Source organism: Melospiza melodia, chromosome 11, assembly GCF_035770615.1.
Source record: "Melospiza melodia melodia isolate bMelMel2 chromosome 11, bMelMel2.pri, whole genome shotgun sequence".
In the NCBI taxonomy this organism is placed as follows: domain Eukaryota; kingdom Metazoa; phylum Chordata; class Aves; order Passeriformes; family Passerellidae; genus Melospiza; species Melospiza melodia.
Window position 1 is genome coordinate 28458646 of NC_086204.1, and position 21109 is coordinate 28479754.

At 43.7% G+C, this 21109-nt stretch overlaps 1 protein-coding gene and 1 pseudogene across 4 annotated transcripts in view; one reads left to right on the forward strand and one right to left on the reverse strand.

The window, feature by feature from the left end:
* The window catches only part of FGGY (FGGY carbohydrate kinase domain containing), a 128785-nt gene extending 118354 nt beyond the window's left edge, over positions 1-10431 (forward strand). For 3 of the 4 annotated variants that reach the window (XM_063166212.1, XM_063166211.1, XM_063166210.1), the window contains exons 15-16: positions 8771-8832; positions 10195-10431. In XM_063166212.1, the coding sequence (XP_063022282.1) occupies positions 8771-8832; positions 10195-10276 (144 nt within the window). In that variant the 3' untranslated portion in view covers positions 10277-10431. Of the gene's footprint in view, positions 1-17; positions 190-8770; positions 8833-10194 lie in introns of those variants that run through there. The other variant, XM_063166213.1, reaches the window with a different exon arrangement.
* Positions 10432-11819: 1388 nt separating this feature from the next.
* LOC134422734 (E3 ubiquitin-protein ligase RNF170-like) lies at positions 11820-20373 on the reverse strand (annotated as a pseudogene).
* Positions 20374-21109: the final 736 nt, after the last annotated feature.

Here is a 21109-nt window from a genome sequence, read left to right on the forward strand (position 1 = left end):
GGTTTTTTTTTTTTTAGAAAGAGCACTCTTGGAGGACAGTTCTAGTGGCAGAAGACAAATGAGAGCAGTAGCTTCTCACCCCTGACTGATTTTCAGATCTGGAGAAGAAAGGATGCTCAGTTTTAAACAAAACAGGACAGTATCATCAGCTGATCACAGAATCATAGAACAGTTTGGGTTGGAAGAGACCTTTAAAGGTCATCTAGTCCACCCCCCTGCAATGATGAGTGTGCTTTGCTTCAGCTTCACTCAGTTCAGTCACTGCTAGTCATTAATTTGGGAAAGAAAAATACTTTCTGGAGCAGTGTGCTGGAAAAGGTGGCTGACCCCTTGTCTGTAGCAATCATGGCAAGGAAAGCAAATGTCTTGTGCCATGGACAGCTGATTTCTCTGTGCTGTGCTGAACTCCCAAAAGAGTTCTATTTTTTCTTCTAGGATTTATTCTCTGCTCACTGCTCATTGAATATCTCTGTGTCTCTTAAATGATATTTTATTTTTTGTTGGACATGGGATATCTGTAAGGTTACTAAAAGGCTCTCTCTGTATTTTAACGCAGTTTTACTCTCTGTTTTAATATCTCAACCTTGTACTGGCTTACAGTAGTGAAAGACTTTTTCTAAAGGTCTCTTGTTTTTTATGAGCCCCTGTCCAAGGTAATTTCCCAAATGCAATCCAGATTGGGTAAAATGTAAGCATATTTCTGAGGTACGGGGTTTTTTCTTTTAATAGTAAACCACACATCAGATGAACTAGTTAAAAAATATCCCAAATCAAAACTCACAGCAGGGATTTTCCTCATTAACCTCAGGTAGACACTGGAGCATGGCAAAGAATATATTTGAAAGATGAGGAAAGGAAAGGAAAGGAAAGGAAAGGAAAGGAAAGGAAAGGAAAGGAAAGGAAAGGAAAGGAAAGGAAAGGAAAGGAAAGGAAAGGAAAGGAAAGGAAAGGAAAGGAAAGGAAAGGAAAGGAAAGGAAAGGAAAGGAAAGGAAAGGAAAGGAAAGGAAAGGAAAGGAAAGGAAAGGAAAGGGAAAGGGAAATCACGTCTCCTCAGCCAGTGTTGGAAAGAGGGAAAGAATAAATAGATGAAGAAGAGTGAAATATTGCAAATACTTTTGCTTTTTTGATGGAGTAACCCTAAAGCAAAGTATAGGCAGAAGTTGGTTTTATGACAATCCCAGCTAGGTACCCCAAAAATGCTGAAACTGCCCAAAGTGGGGAAATGAACACAGAGACGTGTGTGGATTAATTAGATTGAAAAAATGTTTTGACAGCATAAGTGAACATATGGAATGAATTGTGAGAACCTGATCCAGTTCCCCATGTGTAAATGATGCTTTAGCCATAGCTCATAAAGCAAACACAGATGCAAAAAAAAAAAAAAAAAAAAAGGAAAAAAAGCCCCTTTCCTATCCCCTCCCCCCAGTAAAGCCCAGTCTGTTGCCAGATGGCAAATAAAAGTTTGAACTTGGTGACTAATGTGAGGAAAGCTGAATGTTCATTATGGATGTTGAAAGAAATCAGCCAAATAAATCTGAATTTTGCACCTTGGAGGAAGCGGTGCAGTTCAGCTAAATATTGAGTGGGGTGCCCAGCTGAGTGTCAGGATTCCCTGGGCTGGGTCTTCAGTGTCTCTGTTTTACCCTCCCTGGTCTAAATCAGAATCCTGGAATGGTTTGGGCAGGGACATCTCCCACTCTCCCAGGTTGCTCCAAGCCCTGTTCCAGCTGGCCTTGGGCACTCCCAGGGATCCAGGGGCAGCCACAGCTTCTCTGGACACCCCATGCCAGGGCCTCACCCCCCTCACAGGGAGGGATTTGTGTTCAGTTCTTGGTGTCTGTGTCTATGTGGAATCACACACCTGCCCTGACTGCCCCAAAGGCTTTACTTCCTAAAATTGAGGGTAGCAGCACTGGGACAGATGCTGCAAGCAGAGGGTGAGGAGGGGGCCAGAGAAGAAAAGCAATGTGTTACAGGTTATGCAGAGTTGTTCCCTGGATTCGTTTGCTCCATCCCCAGGAAGGATGAGTAGGGAGAGGGTGGATTGGGCAGTGCCCAGCAGCAGGAGCTGGTGGAGGAATTTGCTCTCCTGGCTCCCAGTTGAGCTTGTGTTCTGTTAAACACAGCTATGTCAGCATCATATTTCCAAGCCTAAAACCTGTGTTAAATCAATATATTTTCATGTGGTTTCAATGGACAGACCTTCTTAGTCTATTTTAACAGCAATGCTGTGCATGGTTAAATTTATTCCACCTCAGAAGGGGGTGAGGGAGATGTGCTGCCAGTACCAGTTGGTGCTGGAGTCAGGAGCCCATTCCTGCTGTGGCATCACCACCATGGTGTGGGCTGGGACCTTCACATGCAGCCACTGAAGGGAACAGTCCCTTCATGGAGAAGCTGCACAGGCTCCTGTCAGGGGAAGAGCAGCTAAACCCTGACCCAGACTGCTTGGGTGGTGCCCACAGACTTGATTCATGGCCCCCAGTGCCAGCAGTGAAGCTGAAACAGGAGCTGAGCACTTGGGCTCTTTCCATTGCCCAGGGAAGCTGAAACCCCTGCTAAGCTGTCAGGTTTGTGTCCAAGCAGCTTTGGGCATGAAGAGGTGCCAGCAGCAGAGCCCTCACAAAGCAAACTGCTTAATTATTTGCTAGTGAGAGGCAACTTGGGGGAGTGCAGACTCAAATCAACAACTAACCAACCTATATTTAGTAGCAGAGTGGCTGGAGCTTAGACCCAAACATAGTTTCCAGCTGATAGATGATGTGGCAATCAGAGCTGACCCTTGTCCCATTCTAAATTTGGGCTGTGGAATAAGTCATTAATATCATGGCTGGCGTGGCAAGGCACCCTTCCAGCAGCTGCCCTGCCACTGCTGCCCCTCTTAGGGCTGTGTCTGTGGCTGGCCAGCCTGGCTGGGCTCTGGGACACCCACCTGGGTGACCACAGCCTGGCTGGCACTGTGCAGACACTGAGGAGAGGCAAAGTCGGTGCTCTGGAGGAAGAAGTGATCCTGTGGCCTTACCTGGGCTTGTCTCTGCTGCTCTGAGAGCTCTTTTCCATTTGATCTGGTACTAAGGAGTGGAAATCTTCTCTGGTGGTGCAGGGCAGGTTGGGTGATCCATCCAGTGGGATGTGGAAGTGCAGGAGGGCTGGGAGCTCTGTGTGGCACCCACAGTGCAGAACTGGGAACAGACCCTGAGTGTGCAAACTCTGTGCCCCAGCCAAACCAAACTGGGGAAATGGCACAGCCCACTGCAGACAGAGGTAACTGAAAATTAAAATAATAAATTTTGTGTCCCAGATAACTCCAGAAATCTCTTGAAACTTTATGGAATCTGATTCAGTGCTGGAATCAGAAATGCACCTTTTCTCAGTGCTCAGGATCCCTCCAGTTGGCCTCTGTCAACTCAAGTTGGATGGTTGAAAGGTAGAATAATGTTGGGCTTCTTTTGAGCTGCCTCAGTGTAACAAACAAATGCATAAAATATTCCTCTAAGAGAGGCCAGTGCTGTTCCTGCACATATGGACAGAGAGATTCCAAAGGCCAGTGACTTTTCCTGGAAGACAGACTCAGGTTCTGAGCTGGTGTCCTGCTTGCCAGCCCTCCATCCTTCCATCCTCTTCTCCCTCCTCCTCTGTATCTCATGTGCACAGACAGACAGAAACTCTTCCCCTCTCTCTCTCTCTCTCTGAGATTTGATACAGACACAGAAACTGAAGTTGGATCAGAGCAAAAGGAAAACAAAAACTTGTGTGAAAATTTTCACCTTTTCACTAAATGAATCAAAGCCAAATTTTCACACTTTGGTCTTAGGTGTGAATTTTTTGCGCAGCTCTAATATTTATCCATAATGTGTTTTAAAACTTGGCTCATTCCAGCTAAAAACCCACAGAGAATTGAGTTACAGATTCTGGGCTTTGTGCATGCTGCCAAGATCTGCCCCTATATCTGAAACAAATTTAAGGGGGGGGAAAAAACCACTAGAAAAATATTTTGCATGGTCCATCACATGCTTTCTTCATGCAGTCATATTCCACTAAAAAGTAATGTTCTGCAGAAATACACTCATGTAACTCCTGTAAACACAGATAAGATGAATTTTGCATCTCCAAAGCAATCTCTAAATAAAAGCTTAGGAGGAAATAGCAGCCTTGCTTAAAATTCTTATAGAAGTTTAAAAGTATTTCTTCAACATCAGCATTTCAAGAAATCTATTTATGCCCCTCAAATCCAAATATATCTGCCACTGAACTTCTTAAAATTATGCTAGAGACATCTGTTAGCTGAGTTTGTGTGTGTGGAATAGAGATGAGTGAGAAAGAGGTTCTTCACTGCTGCAGAACAATTGAAATTATTACATAGAATATTATTTATTTGTTGTGAGGACTACAAGTGTAAGAAAAGTCACTCTAATAGTCTGAAGGTTAACACCTGCTGAATCCTGAAATCAGGACACATCTGGTAGGAAGAATGTTCCTACATTTCAGTCTGTTGTGAATGGGGCAACTTTTACATTATTTTTCTCCTGCTGCTGGATCTGTGACAGGAAAACTGAACAGAAACACTGGAGAGGTGAGAGTGCCCTGAGTGTGAGCATCAGATTCCCCAGTTTGGTGCTTTGCTGCTCCATGTGCAGCCACGTGCTGTCAGCCACTGAAATGGTACAGGAGAACCTGAAATGATCTGTGGTTGTTTCATTGTTAATAATTACCTTAGGTTAAAGTCCAGGCATTTCTTGGGATTACCAAAATGATTGAGTGGTGAGAACACAGCTGGGAAGTTGCATTTGTGTTCAGATGCCTTACCATTTAACTTTGGATACAATTGTTAAAACCTCAAAATAAAGAAAAAGCCCAATTGGGATTTTGTTGCTTGACTTTCTAAACTAAGGCTGGTGTCCCTAAATCTGATTTCTCATCTTCTGTGTACTTTCAGGCTCACATCCCATTAATTTTCAGTAATACTCAACCTCATCAATCCTCATGTCACAGCTGAAAATCAGACTTGGGGACTAGTCTAGGTTGGGCTTGATGGTCTCCAAGGTCCCTTCCCTTCGGTCTCTTTCTCCGGGCAACAACAGACAGAACAAGAGGACACAGTCTCAAGCTGTGCCAAGGGAGATACAGGCTAGAATTAAGGAGGAAGTATTTTACAGAAAGAGTGGTCAAATACTGGAATCATCTACCCAGGGAGGTGGTGGAGTCACCATCCCTGGAAGAGTTTAAAAAAAGACTGGATGTGGCACTTGGTGCCATGATCTAGTTGAGGTGTTAGAACATGGGTTGGACTTGATGATCTTAAAGGTCTCTTCCAACCTAGAATTTCTGTGATTCTGTGATTCCGGCCTAGTTGATTCTGTTATTCTGTGATTCCATCCACAAGTGGGCTTCACTGGCCTCCCTGTGCAGTCTCAAGGGATGTGGGCTCCTCTTGTGGGATGTGCTGGGTTTTGTGAGGCAGCTCTTGGAGGACCCCAGGGACCGGGAGTCAGAGAAGATGGGTCTCCCAGCCTGAAGCTGTTCCCTGTGTGCATCTCCTGTGGCTCCTGATGGGCTTCTCCTGCTGTCTCCTCCCACACAGGGTTAAAAACCTTTTCCTTCCCATTATTGAAGGGACAAGAGTTGAAATTTCCAGCTTTAAGATGCTGTGTCAAAGTTGGGCTTCCCTAGGATATGGGATTTTCCCTGTGTTGGAGACTCACTGCATGTTGGGGCTGCCCTGGACTCCTCAGCTGGGCAAGTGTTGGATCCCCAGCCCCAGATGATGCTGGAGAGTGGAATTCAGCCACCAGGACCAAGTGGATTTGAGTGGCTGCTGACCTTCCCAGCAGCAAAATGGCACCTTGTCCTGAGATCTTGGTGGGCCTTGGGGAGTTTGGTTCCCTGTCCCTTCCCAGGCAGGGAAAACCCTGCTGGGCTGTGTCTCTCCATGGAGAGCAGAGTGTTTACTGGCTTGTATCTGTCTCAGCATTGACACTCCAACAAAAGATTAGAAATCATGAATGCATCCCTTTATTTCTGCTCCACAGTGCCTCTCTTTTTTCCTGTGTAAACCCTTCACTTGCCTCTTGCCCAGCCTTTAGAAACGATGATCAAATGCGAACTTTCAGGGTTTATTTATAGCATAGCCTTTATGGAAAGAGAGAAAAGAAATGATTAAAAAGCAATTTTACAAAATATTTTGTTTTAAGAGAGAATTCATTGTGTTTTAAATCACTGTATTCATTGTACTGTCTAGACTGGCAAACAAAGAAGATAGAGCGTCATTCAAATTAAGATTGTGAAATCCTTGGTGACTGGAATTATGGATTTGGATGTCAACCCTCAAACAAACTATTTCTGAACGGCAGTATTATCACTTTGCTATATTTAAGGCTTTGTTGGAGACAGAGCAGTGCACAAGGTTGATCCCATTCAGTAATGCAATTCTAATGTTCCTTTGTTTCCCATTTCATTATAAATTCATATTTTCAATGTTCTGTTCCTCCTTGTCCCCAGAAAATTGTTGAAAAGACTCTCCTCTGGGAGTAAAGTTTTTTGTTCAAGCTAACAATGACCAAACTGACTTTAAAATACTGAAAAACACACAACTAAAATGTGAATTGAGAGAGGGAATTAATTTAGGATATTTTGAGCAACACAGAATGGGTGACTTGTTGAAAATTGCTGGCTGTGTATTTTTTTGCCATGCTGTTCCACAGAACCATGGCAGTTGCTGTGAGACTTTAATGCTGTGGATTCTCAAAGGTCTGTGTATTTTCAGTAGATTTTAAAATGCCAAAGTATTTTAGAGGATGAACTGGAAAACTGATAAACTTGGAAGTCATCCTCCTTAGCTCAGGGTGGATGATGGAGGTCCAGCAGAAGAGAAGCAGCATTTCCTGGAAGCTGTAAGAGTAAAGCAGAACACAAGGGTGTGGAGCACCCATGTCGCAGGCAGAACATAGCTTGGGAATGGTGCTGTGTCCTGGTCCTGAGTGTGCACAGACAGGGGAATGCAAAGTCTGGCCATCCCTTTCATTTTTGTTGTATCTGTGATAAGAAATGGATTTGCCTGTTTAGACACTTCAGATGTTATGGGTTTATTTTCATACAGTGTCTCCAGGGCAGTTCAAAAGGAGGCGTAAAGCAGGGAGCAGAAAGGAAGGTGACTCTTCCTTAGTGAGAGAGTGTTTCAGGGGGCTTTGTTTTCCCTAAGGCACAATGGAAAAGCAGTAGCCATCATACCAGAGGGAATTGACTTCTCCTTTGAGTTGCCTTTTTTTGTTTTTTTTCTGAGTGTTCATTCATATTTTTTGGATGGACTGTAAATCCAGCTGGCCATGTAAGGGACTGGGTATTGTAAATAGGGACAATGCTTGAGCATTGTCAGTGTCACCTGTTAAAGGCCAGGGAATAAAATGCCCATTTCTCTTACTGGGAAGGATATCAGCCTTTCCATGGCAGTATTTTAATCTGGCTGCTGTGCAGAGTCTCAGTGCCAGCAGGCTCACATGTCCCAGGCAAAAGAACACACTATCTCTCTGCAAGTGTTATTTCAAGGGTGTTTCTTGGGGAACCCAAGTACAATCAATCTCTGCACCTCTGCAGGAAAATGGGCATATGAGAGCACAGAAATGTTCCCTGCTGCTGTATCAGCACCCTTAGCAGAGTGGAGTCCTGACTGCACACCTGGCAATGCTTCTGCCTTGGTAGAGCCTGCCCTGGGCTGGTGACACTGCACTGACATTGCTCATCCACCTTGTGAAGTTCTGTGAGATCCTTTGCTGAAAAGTGCTGGATTAATGGAAAGCACAAATTTCACTAGGGCTGGTATTCCAGCCTGTAAAATCATACAAACCTTTTAAAAATGTTCCAGCGTTTTAAAAATGTTCCAGCAGCAGCACAGGCTGCTTGTTCTCCAGGGTCATCCTCGTTCTTAGACATTGCATTAAAACAGGTTCAGGTCCTGCATAGAAACTCTGAACCCTGATTTAGTCACACACTGACTCTTGAGTCCTGATCTTTAATGTTTTTAACATTCTCCCATCTAAAAGCTGTTGCTTTGATTCTCCTTGTGAAATCACTGAGTGTCTGCTGCCTCCACTGTATCTGAGAGCTCAGGCCTCTTAACTTTGGTGATTCTCGTTCCAGTGAGATTGCTTGGGAGAATCCATGGAAAATCAGCATCTCACAGAGATCAGAAAAGGAACCAAATTACTTATCCCTCTCCCTTCCACACATGGCTGTCCTTCTGCAGGGGATTCTGTGAGCTCCGACTTTATTTTGGCCAAAAGCAGAGCAGGATCAGAGTTTGCCTCTTACACGTTTGTGCTGGAATGTGAGGGCTGCTGTGAGCTGCAGAACAGACCTTCGCAGGTTACCTTCAGCTTGTGGAGCACCCCTGAGTCCTCTCTCACTGCAGGGAACTGATTCTTTCAGAATACGATAACAGGATCTCAAGTACAGTATCATTTTATTTGAGAACCCACCCCTCCAGGGATGCAGTGTTTAACATTTCCTTTGGTTAGAGTAAATAATAAAAGATAACTCTGTTCTGCCTGGGACTCCCAGTGAGAGAGTGGAACAGACTTTGGTTACTGAGGGTCTGCAGAGCTTTGTTCTCTTACTACTTTATAATGGGATTGAACATATTTGCTGCCATCTGGCCTGTTCAGCCGAAACAAAATACATCACTAATGTTCCGATTGGTTTTGAAACATCTTGTTCTTGTCAAAAAGTATTTTAAATCAAAACAGGCTTTTCCAGTTGGTGTTTGTCTTTTCCTAGGAGGCCATGGCAAAAATGGGGAAAATTGGAAAAGTTGTGCAGCCCAACCACGAGCATAAAAGGTAACGCTGGCCCTGGTGTGTTCCACTGGGAGAGTTCAAGGGAGATAAAGTTGGGGTCTGGAGATTGGTTGGGTGGTGTCTTTTTACAGCCCTGCTCGTCTGCAGTAGTGCTTAGCATACAAATACTTTAAGAATCACGGTATATTATATTTTTAAGAATTGTTCATACTGTATTTCTAAGGATTATTTCTATTAATTTTTAAAGCTTGATTATTTATATGATATTTTAAGGATCAGTAATATTATATTCAAAGCATTATTTCTATTAATTTTTAAGGATTATTTTCTATCACATTGTATTTTAAGGGTAATTTGCGTTACATTTTTAAGGGCTCCGGATCGCGCGGGCGGCGGCGCGCGGGCTCCCCCTGGCGGCGGGTCCGGGCTGAGGGGACACGGGGCGGACATGGCGGGGGGGACTCGGGGCCTGGGCCCGGTTCTGGGCCCCGCAGCACGGGACGCGCTCTGAGGGGCTGGAGCGTGGCCAGGGCAAGGCACTGGAGTTCCAGGAGAGGCTGAGGGAGCTGGGAAGGGACTGGAGCTCCAGGAGGGGCTGAGGGAGCTGCGAAGGGGCTGGAGCCCCAGGAAGGGCTGAGGGAGCTGGGAAGGGGCTGGAGCCCCAGAAAGGGCTGAGGGAGCTGGGAAGGGGCTGGAGCCCCAGGAAGGGCTGAGGGAGCTGGGAAGGGGCTGGAGCCCCAGGAAGGGCTGAGGGAGCTGCGAAGGGGCTCAGCCTGGAGCAAAGGAGGCTCCGGTGGGGGCCCTTGTGGCTCTGCACAATTCCTGACGGGAGGGGACAGCCAGCGGGGGTCGGGCTCTGCTCCCAAATAACAAGAGACAGGACAAGAGGAAACAAGCTGTGCCAAGGAAAGTTTAGATAGGATATTTGGGAAAATTTCTTCATGGAAAGGGTTGTCCAGCCGTGGCACAGCTGCCCAGGGCAGTCCCTATGCCTGGAGGGATTGAAAAGCCTTGTGGATGTGGCACTTGGGGACACGGGGCAGTGGCAGCCTTGGCAGTGCTGGGGAATGGTTGGACTCGGTGATTTTGGAGGATTTTTGCCACCTGAATGAATTCTGTGAAGCTCTGGTGTCTCCTCACTTTCTCAGCAGAGAACTCTGGGGACAACTGTCTGAGAAGCCAAACTGGCTGTGGGGCAGTGAAAGGTGGAATTGCAGCTGGGAATCACAGCTTGGCTGGAAACTACCCCAGCAGTGCACAGGGAGGGCTCTGACCCCGGCAGCAGCTGTACCCGGGAAAGAGTCAAAGTGTCTTTAATGCTAAGAGAAGCAAGTAAACATACATATTACAGGGGATTTAAATCTTCAAATCTCAGGCTTTGCTGACATTAGCTTTCTTACACAGATTTTATGACAAGAAATACGAAGTATTTTTGAAGCTTGTGGAGCACCAGAGAGAGTATCGCTCCATCATGAACAGCGTGTGATCCAGAGGCTTGGGAGCTGGGAACAGCAGGCAAATTTCCAGGCATGTGTGATGCGGGTAATTTCTTCTTATAGTACTGTCCATGTTAAAAATATTCTATTATCATTTAAAGTATATATTTTAATTTTTAATGAGAAATAAAATGCAGTCACTTTACTGTGAAGCACTGGGTATTTTCTGTCAATAATCCCTGCATACAGAGACAAGGAATATTCATTTGTTCCACTCAGAGAACACAAGACAACCAGTTGCAGGTACCCCAGTGCCAGTATTTGGACTGGCAGGAACAGTTCAAGGAATAACATGATTCATTCAGATGGACTTGAGTCCATGGAGTCAATATTCACATAGATGGACTTTACACACTTAGCTTGAGAGAAATTCCTTTTTTAGTATTGGCCTAGGCTGCAATTCCCAGTTAAATGCAAACAGGAGTCACACAATAACAAAATTACACTGGGGTTATTTGGAAAATAATAGTTTCTGGCTTTTTTTAATGTTAGTAGTCAGCCCTGAAAAACATCTGGTAATTTTTTTAAAGAAACAATGCACTTCCTGCCTTGTAGTTCATAAAAAAGCAGTTGCTACCCTTTCCAAAGCATCCATTGTCAGGAGAAACAGCTTTACAAGTTCAGGGACATAATTAAAGACAATGAAAGTTGATGGGAATAAAATGATGAAACATCTTAACAAAAAGAGTAAAAGAAGCAAGAAAATGACTCTGACGTAATGGGATATCAGAGCTCCCAACTCAGGGGCACGATAAAATCTGTCAGCTGAAAAGACAGAATGGGAAAAAGCAATTGGAGACCAGTGTGTTGTAACCTGTAGGCATTCATAAATCTTAATATCTCTATTTTAATATGCAATTATTGTGTAAAAATGAAGTCCACAGACTCCAAATGGATAACAAAGGCACAGGTTATACAGGGACAGATGTGCAGGGTTGGCTGGCACTGCACCAGCACTTTTACCTCTTTGCAGCTCACCACAAACAACTTCAGCAAAGTTTCCATAAACTTCCTGCTATTTATATCATTATCCTCAAACTGGCCTCGATTTCTCTGGCTGAACTGGTAGCAAGACTTAGCGCGAGGGGTGTAGGGACTCAGGAAAGGGAACAAACAGTCACACTGCCTTGGTGTAAAATGTGAATGCACAGGCTTCAAGGACTCTCTGTGCCTTGTGTGGGCTTGCTCGACACAGTTACAGAGATCTGTTCACACTTCTGCATGGCCTTTAATGCCTTCCTCCCCTTGTGATACTTGCACTTTATCGTTGCATTTTTGTTCCAAACCAGTGTGCCTACCAGTTTCATGTGATCCATTTTAAAACCAGAGCTGTGAGAGCTCTGTATCCCAGTGGCTGAGTAATCAGCTGTGATAACACAAACACTGCTGCAGGATTTTGCAGTGAGACTGCCTGACCATCCTTGTGTTATACAAGACTTAGCAAATTGTTCAGTTTGCCAAGTTCTCAAATTAAAATTTAATTCAAATTGAGCCAAGAAGTAAAATGTTAAAGCTCAAGAGTTCTAACACTCTTCAGCTGCAGGTTGATGGGCACTGTAATGTTAAACTCTGATTGTGGCTTGAGGCATTCTTGTGAATCTGCCCTCTGAGGGCTCCACATTGAGTGCCTTGGCCATGCCAAACGGTGCTGAGTCCTTCAGCCTGTAGCAGCAGCACAGTGACAAACCCATCCCACTGCCCCAGTCCAAGAGAAGCCTCAGTCATGGCTTGATGAAGTTTGGCCAAGGGCCCCAGGTGGGGTTGGTCAGGCCCCTGAGCTGCAGACCCTGCCATCCTCACCCCATCAGGTGCAACTTGTTGACAGATTTTTATCATGCAAATTGAAAGAAGGGAAGCAACCACCATGTCATCAGCTGCTCCAAGAGTCCTGCAGAGAGGCCCAGGCTTTGCTGACATGGAGAAGACAAAATGCTGGTTCTAAAGATGCAAAGAGCAACTCTTAGGAAGAAACTCCATGAGACCTACCTGGGTGAAGAGTCCTCACAAGGCAAGAGTCAGGAATGGCAGCCTGTCATACAGGTAACCTGCAAACTGAATGTTCACATGAGATTGGTTATTTTGTATTCTGATGCATTTCAGTTCCACGTGTCTCTTAAGCACTTTGAAAGTTAAAATCTCTTGAATGCAGAACCTTTCTGTGCTGTCCAAATGCCCCTACACTGTTTAGTCAGGGTACAGTATCCAGAGGAATCCTTCTAAAAGGGATCCCTGCTGCCCCAACCCTTGGATTCTGTATCAAGCAGAAAAGGATTCTGCTTGATACAGAATCCTTCTGGGAACTGGGATTCCAGCATTAAAAGGCAGAGCCAGTGTGAACTGTTTGGATTTGGCAATACCTCGGGAAAAATCCAGCTGCTTTCTACTGGAATCTGATTTGAAATTTTAGAGGCAAGTTAAAATGCTGCAGTTCAAATCTGAGTGATATTTGAAAGGTCCAGCCTGACCCTCTCTAGGTCTGTTTTTTAATTAACCAGGCTTTTCATGGAACACTGTGTTCTCCTCCCTGCTAGGGCAACTTCAGGATTTCTCCAGGTAAGAATTCCAGAAGCGCCTTCACTAGAAAGTTATGGATGCAGCAGGATGGTAACATTCCACCACAGTATTGCCAGTACCTGCATCAGAAAGTAATTACACAGTGGTACAGACTGGTTTTCCTTGCTAGGTCTGTTTCAATCCATTTGTTATGTGCTGCTCACTCAGTAAATGCTGATTTATAAACACTTAGGGGTCAAGGTTGGTTCCTTGGCTTATTGTGTTGCTTCTCACAAGAGGTGTGAAAAGCAACACAGTTCCACAATGAAGAACATTTTCTTTTTTTCCCCTATATCCAGCCTCCCAGTACAACAAGCAACCTCTGACTGGGGCCTGGTGAGAATAGGAACTTCCATGCTGCTTTTTGTGGAATGTTACCCCAGAGATTCAATAAACTACACAAAAGCAAAATGCTGGAGGCCTGTTTGGTATTTCACAGAGTTGTTTGATCTGACATGTGTCAAATGATAAATGCAAATGGCTGCAGGATCATTCAAGCCCAAGTGGGTTTTGAAATGCTGTGGGAAAATTAGAGGATAAATAAATCTGATCCCAAGAGCTCAAGCTCATTGTTTGGCATGTGTCAGAATGCAGACAGAGGTAAATATTACCTCCCTGCAGGGAGGGCAGGTTAGTGCTGCTAACCAGGGACTGTGCCTCCAGTAGGGGGTCAGGCAGCAACCTACCAAATTAAAAAAATGAAGATATGCTGAACTTATTGGAGGTTATTTAATGTTTACAGGGAAATTGATAGGATTAATAAACCCTCTTTCTACAATGGACTGTGAAAATGAATGTGATTCTTTATTTTTAATACATGCTTTTCCTATGCAAAGTGGCTGTGCAAAAATGGAGCCTTTGCTCTTCTATACTGGTATTTACAGATTTACAGAGAGATTTATGTACATATATATTTTTTTAACATTTATATTATTTACAGATTTACAGCAGAGATTTACAGATCAGCTAGGGGAGGGTTTCCTTTCCACAACTTTTTTCCCCGTGGATCTTACTCTGGAAGCTCCCTGGGTCATGGCTGTAGCCCTCAGGAATATGTGTGCCCATGGACAGAAGCATTGCAGCTGCATCAAGGTGGAGTTGTCCAGAGTGACTTCCAGGGCTAGTTATCCCAGATAAACCAGCAGGCACAGCCAGGAACAGCTTGTACCTCTGGAAAAGCCAATTGCCACATCCTTTCTTACTCAGACTGCTGCTGATTTCCATGTACAGCATAGAGCGAAAGGGGGCAGGCTGTGAGGACAGTAAGATTAGGCTGCACATGCAGTGACAGCAGCGAGTTAGTGCTGGTCAGAAAACAGGAAAATTGAATGTCAGGGCTGGCACCACCAACAAACCCAGCAAAGCACAAACAGCAGAAGCAGTACAGCTTGAGTGGCAGCTCCGGGGCACAGCGAGCAGTGTGACAGGTCAGGGAAATAAAACCTCTCAACATTTCAACTGATGCAACTTGACAGGGACCCCAGTGAAAACAGGAGCACAACACTGTGCTGCCATTTTGATGGGATTGTTCTGTTGAGCTGAACAATGATCTTTGTTCTTAAAAACAGCCAGTGAGGAGTTTGTGAGCTGTGCTGTAACAAGAAGTCTCCAGGAGCCGTCAGTGCAGGGGTTCTGCACCCAGCATCACCTCATCTGTGCCACTCAGAAAGGGAATTTGAGACAAACCATGTTTGAAATCTATAAAAAAAATTTTTCCTGATGCCATCAGTTACATCATGTGTACAAGGACTGGGAATGTGAAATTTGGCCCAAAGGTATTTTTATGAACCTCGCTCTGACTTGTGCTTTTTGCTCATTTTCATTTGAGTGCAGGGTTTTTCTTTGTGCCTCTTGTGTTTTGTTTGCACACACAGAGTGTTTGGCTGAGCCCACAGCTGTGTTTATTCCTAAATCCCTATCCAGTCTGTATGAACCCAGTCTGGCACTCAGATTCCAGCTTCTCCTTGAGCTTTGTGTTTGACACCCCTCACCTCTGACTGGCTTTGACTCCCTGGGGTGGTGGATCAAAGTCTGGGGATCCCCACGGCTGCAGTGCTGGGCCTGGGCTCAATCCCAGCGAGGCCAACAGGGCACTGATGGATCCCAGAGTCCTTCAAGGCCTTTCACAAAAGAATCCCATGGAAAGTAAGATTTGCTGCACTCAGAATCCTTTGTTTGGTAGAACAGGAAAGGAAGGACTCCTCTGAAGTTGACCCATTTGTGCTTCAGTGAATTTTTCATAAAATTGACAAAATCCTGTTTTAATCTATCCCACTCCACAACCTTCTGAGGGACTCTGTAGGTTTCTCTAAAATACCTCTGTGGTTATTGTTAATTAGAAAAAAATAATATTGCTGAAGGATCGCTTTTCAGTTGAACTTCCTGAACATATGGTTCAAACTGAAGCTGAAAAGGAAAACTTCAGGACAAACTGTATGAATTACTACTAATAATAAAATCAGACATTTTTTATAAGTCCACATTAATCTTCTTTAAAAGCTTTGGGTTAACCACATTTTTTAAATAAAACTTTTACCGGAGCGGAATTTATTAAGAGAGCTCAGTGTTGCCTTAGCTCTGTTCCACGGGGCATCAAGAGAAGTTTTATTACTGATTTCAGTCACAACAGACTTAGATCTACACAGAATGGTTTTGATAAGCCCAATGTAAAAGTTTTATTGGTTTAAGACATGAAAAACAGACATGTTACAGAGACCACTTCTACTCTATAAACAGCCATAACATGGATAATGCATCACACTGGAGTCAGTGCTCCAGAGTGTAAATAATGGTGTGGAGGGAAGGAAAGCCTAGCCAAGTATGTACAGCTAAGAAAAACAACATAGACCCAGCTTGTATATGGTACTTCTCCTCTACAGATCTCAAAATTAAATACAAATAAAGTCTGTATCATTAGGTCATACAGATGGAAAAGGGAAAATTAACCAGGCCAGGGAAAGAGGGAAGTTGATGCTCTTTGTTGTTATGTCTATCTTTGTACTTGAAGCTATAACTACTGAGGCATTATTTGAAACAGGTTTTGAGGCCATGTGGTTGCTGTTTGTCCTGGATGGGTTCTGTTCAAAGTCTCCTTTTCCTGTATGTTATAAAACAGTGTTAGAAAAACATGAAACAACAGGAAGTATTACATGGTGTCTCCCAGAGGTGTCCCTGGCTGTTGGGGATCCACTGATTTGTTGTTCTCTCAGAGGATGGGCATAGTGGCAGTGGTGATGTGGGGCTGTGCTCTGTTATCTTTATCCTAAAGATAAAAATGTGCTTTTATTGCACCAGGATTAACAACATGGCCCCTTGTTCTCCTTTGTACTTATATCTTTTTATAGTGTGGTGAAAAAAGTGTGAATGGCTTGTAAATATAACTTGCACTTGCTTCAAGGTGCCAAGCTCACACTGGCTCCAGTGGTGCAGAACATGGGCCTTAAAAATCCTGAAATCCCTTTATAAATGCAATTATGGACATAGTTCCCTCCACTATTCTGTGTTTCATCCTTGTATTCACTTGGAAAAACTATTTAAATGCTGTAATCCCAACCATATGGCTCAAAGCCTCAAAGAAGGCATTTAACAGACACGTTTGTCTGCAGAATTAGGGTTTTACACAGATTATCCAGTGACTGGAGATGGGATACCTCCTCTGGGGGAGGACAGGAGCCCACACCAGGGGCTGCCTTGACAGAAGGACCCTCTAAATCTGTTCTGTCCCTTTCCTGTTAAACAGATCCTGGGCTGGAATAAACAGCTAGTGAGCTTACATTGGGATGAGATGTCTTTGAACAATTTTCCTCTGCAAGACCACACAGATTTCCTTAAAAACAGTAAACAGATTAAAAACCCTTTATGCATGACTAGAAACCAACTTACTGAATTGTTTAAAATGGAACTTCCACTACTTTTGTTTTTGTAAAAAGCTTTTACAGGCCTGGAAACCAATGTAATTATGCCTAGATCACTGCTTTATTTTTGGCAAATGTTTCCCATGGGAAGCAGGAATGTGGGACAGAATGAGACCCAAGCCTGCTGTGTCCTACTCCTGATTTTTACCCATAGAAATTAATTTTATGGGACAGCTGGATTTTTATGCTGCTGATTAAAAAGACAAGTTGTCTTCTCAGAAGTGAGTTCATGCTTGAAGATGAGACTTCATGTTTGTTACATCTCAAGCTTTCACACTTACAAATGTGATTATTGCGCTGTTGGTTTTTGTAATAGGTTGGGGGTTTTTTGCATAGTCAAATACAAATAGTGGGATTTTCTAGTGCATTTTACCCATTCCACAAGTTTGTATTGTAATTTAACAGTATCCTCTGAGATCATCTGTTACTTTTTGGCTGCTTAAGACTTCATGGGCATTTCAAAAGCAGCACCTTTGTAGATATGAAAGCAATGAGCAAATAAAAATACAGTTACTGATTTTTCAGGGAATATAAAAATGGGATTTCTCCTGCTTCTAGTGAGGGAACCTACATTAATTCCAGGGAGAAGGGCTTGGTCCTGGTTCTTACACAGGCCTTGAGATTGTTGCCAGAAGAATGCCTTGTTTAGTAGCCTGTGTAAGCGCTGCCTGCACTGTCAGTCCACAACACTTCCCACAGAATAAATGCCCACAGCTGGTTTCTGCTGGGAGAGGGGCTCGCTGGAGGCAGGTGGGGCAGCTGGAGTTGCTGTGGTTCCTGGGAGAGATGTAGTGCACAGTCTTCACAAAATTAGTAATTTGATCAACATATTCAGTTCATTAATAATGATTTCCTGTGATTAGCAGAGAGTCACAGAAACTCAGCATAGATATCACACAGAACTAATTGTCACTGTTTCCCTCCTCCTCTGCAGTTGTGTCTGTCACTTAAATGTACTGAAATAAAGTCTGGTGCGTTCTCTGCCTTCCTGGGATGCCAGAATGGGATTCTCTCTGTACCATAAACTGAATGGCAAAAAGAATCCAGGTGAGTGTTCATGAAACCAGGTCTCTTGCCAGAGCCAGGTCTAAAACTATGAATTCACCAAATTAGTAATTTTAAATCAGCACCATTCATACCATTCTTTCCTCCTGTAATGAGGATCTGTAGATAAGAGCAACTGGAAGTTTTAAAATAATGTGCCATGACTTTGATTCAATGATTTTCAAGGGCTTTTCCAGCCTTAACAATAGTGTTTCTATAACTAACAATAGTGTTTCTATAACTACTGGAATAAAAAATCTTTCTTTACTGTGAAGTTATAAATGTATTTGTTTCCATCCTCAACAGAAAAACGTCAGATGCCAAAGGCCTTTTCATTGTTTTCAGATTTTCCTTTCCCTGCACTGATAAGATTCTCTCCTGCAGAGATAACAACCACACAATAGCCCAGCAAAGGATGGCTGGGTAGGAATAAGACACCACAGAGATGGTCAGATCCAAGTCCAGGACCCTGAACTCCAGGCAAGCAGATTTTATTTCACATGGTGGCACCTAAAATTCATCTGGCACATCCCATTCCATTCTGACTTCCTGTGCAGGGCTGGGGGGCATTTGCAGATCCAGAACATCCTCTCAGCTGGCCGGGCAGTGATGGTTTCTGTCAGCTGCAGCCCAGAGCAGTGGTGTTTACCAACACTGCACACACACAGGCTCATTAGGTATCTACTCTATTTGTGCACAGGAACAACACCCACATTTCTTTAGCTTTGTCTCCTACAACAAAGAGAACAAAATGTGTTTCTGGTTATGTGATAGATACGGAGTCAAGGGAAGCCCAGCATTCCCAGACTGTAACCAATGGAAATTCTGAAAGGCTCCCTTGCCCTTTGCAACCTCTACAAGTTGGAATCTCTTGTGTATTTTGTATTAGCTTGTCTTGTACAGTAATTAACTTATATATGACTCCTAGGGGACAAGTGATTGTGGTTTATTTCCAGATGACTCATGAGCAAGTCTGCAGAAAGAGAGTTTGTGCTGCTCAGAAAACAGGAAAATGGAATATTTACTGTTGCTGATGATACCAGTTCTGGCTGCTGAGCTCAGGCACCAGGCAGAGGGGTTGGAAGCTTGTCAGCTTGAGTGCAAGGGCCTGTTGAGACCCTGCAAATGCTCAAGCTCTGCTCCCAGAGCATTCAATTAGGACTGGGAATTACAGCAAAGATCCAGGCAGTGCTCCTGCACTGTGTGAATAATATGTGTGTGTGTGTAGGAAGAATAAAAATCATTCAATCATCATTCAGATCCAGGATTGTCACACCACATTTTTAATTTCCTTGTGATCTCTCACTGATTGAGTGAAGCAAGGTGGGAAACTCCATCAGCTCTTGCACGATGACCAGGGCTGGCAGATCCAGAGGGAGCAAAACCAGGCAGTTCCTTACATACACAGTAAAGCCAAGGACATGGTTATGGATGCTATGGAACTCCTGAGTCCAGCAGGTCCCAAGGCAGGGTGGGCCTGGTTTCACCTGGTATGGACATTCCTCCAATTGCATTAACAGAGCATTTGGGAGGAAAAAGGAACTCGGGGTCACCCTCAGCTAAGACATCAGTGGTTTAGTCTTGTCCTGAGTCAATCAGCTGGGAAAAACCTGCCAGGTCTGTCATTTATTTTTAATAGATTATCTGCACATAATCAATTTTCTGATTTATTGAGTCCAAGCACTCCCAATGATGCTGGAGTTGGCTCTAACCAGCATCAATGGTTATGAGGGGCCCGCCCAGCTGGATCTGATAGAAGGAGAAGACAGATGATATCTGAGATTGCTGTAGGGTTGCCAGAACTAATTTACCCCTTCCAAAATCCTGAGCTGGCCTTTGAACATTTGAACTGTGATTGAATTAGAGATTGATTGTGGCAGTCAGTGTTTGTGTCATGAGGCTTTGAGGTTTTGATGGCACTAAACAGTCCTAACAAAATAAAATATTTAGCTTGACTTTGCCTAAAATGATAAATTTTTAGGGAGCTTCCTCTCTTGCAGTAATTCTGTGTGTTTTTTCAAACAGCACTATTAAAATTGTCATTGCTCCTAACATTTTAGGCTGGAAACTTTGCAAGTGCCCTTAGGAATGACTATTTTACAGTCTTATATTTGGATCTGGGTGTCTTTGGTGGTTCTAACCCATATGTTGTTGAGAATCCTCAGCCAGAACTGAATGATAAAATGTTTAGTCCAGTAGAAGTCAATTTAATTCATTTTGAGGAAATGAAAGGAAAAAAGCCCAACCAAAACTAAGCTCCAAATGCAGAAGCAAAAACAGACTTAGAATTCAAAGACCCAGAGAAAGCCTTAAAGTTTTTCAGGAATCAGATCCTTATGTTTCTGTTCCTTTCTCACTGCACAGCACAGGTGTTCACTGAGGTCACATTTCCACAGGTCAGATTTGCAAAGGAATTCTTCATGTAGAAACCTCACCAGGGGCCAGGCTTTCAAACTGTGACAGTCAGATTTTTGAGAAAAAATAGCTTTTCAGATCTGGACACATCTTTTGGCTAAAAATGAAAGCTGTGCATTTCAGAAAACAATTCTAGTAGAACTCTGCAAATCCAACCCCATTGTGCTAAACCCCAGCCACCAGATTTGATACATTTTTAATTCTTGCCCACAAAAGGAAGGCGTGAAGCACTGATCTGTTTGTTGGCTATGAAGCCAGAAGCTCCTGGGTATAAACCTTTATCTCTGTAACACAGCTCAGCTCAGAACATCTTCCAGTTTTACCACAAGGAAATTTAGCTCTAAAGCATCAGTGGTGAGTCTGTTCTCATCAGCATCTTTGAGGAGAGGTATTAAAGTTTAAAAACCCTCAGCAGGTTGAGTGCTCACAAACATTTATTGGTTTTTGCATGAGCACGTGGCATTGTTCAGTAAAGCAGCCTCTGCTTTGAGGTTGGAAGTTCTCAGGGAGGGGTGACAGTGGCACTTTGCTCTGGCAGGGGAGCAGCTGCTCCCAGTCTCACTTACAAGGCCAGTTCAGGTGACAAGGGAGGCTACACTGGACAGCTTATGGTTTGGCAATCCAGATCTAAACTAACCATAAGCAAATTAAAACCAGGACATTTGAGAAGGAAGAATTCATTCATGTGGATTTTCCAAAAGTAATCTAATGATAAAACATCTAAATAAATACTTCAATTATTTATTCCTAATCAGTCTAATGAACACTTCTTACAGTGGTCCAGGAGACTTCCATGAGGTTGAGTTTGCCATTCCTCTTAGCAAAAATGTTTCAGAGGAGCTGAGTCAGTGACACTGTTGGTGTGGAATCATTCTGCATGGCAAATTATGCCTTATT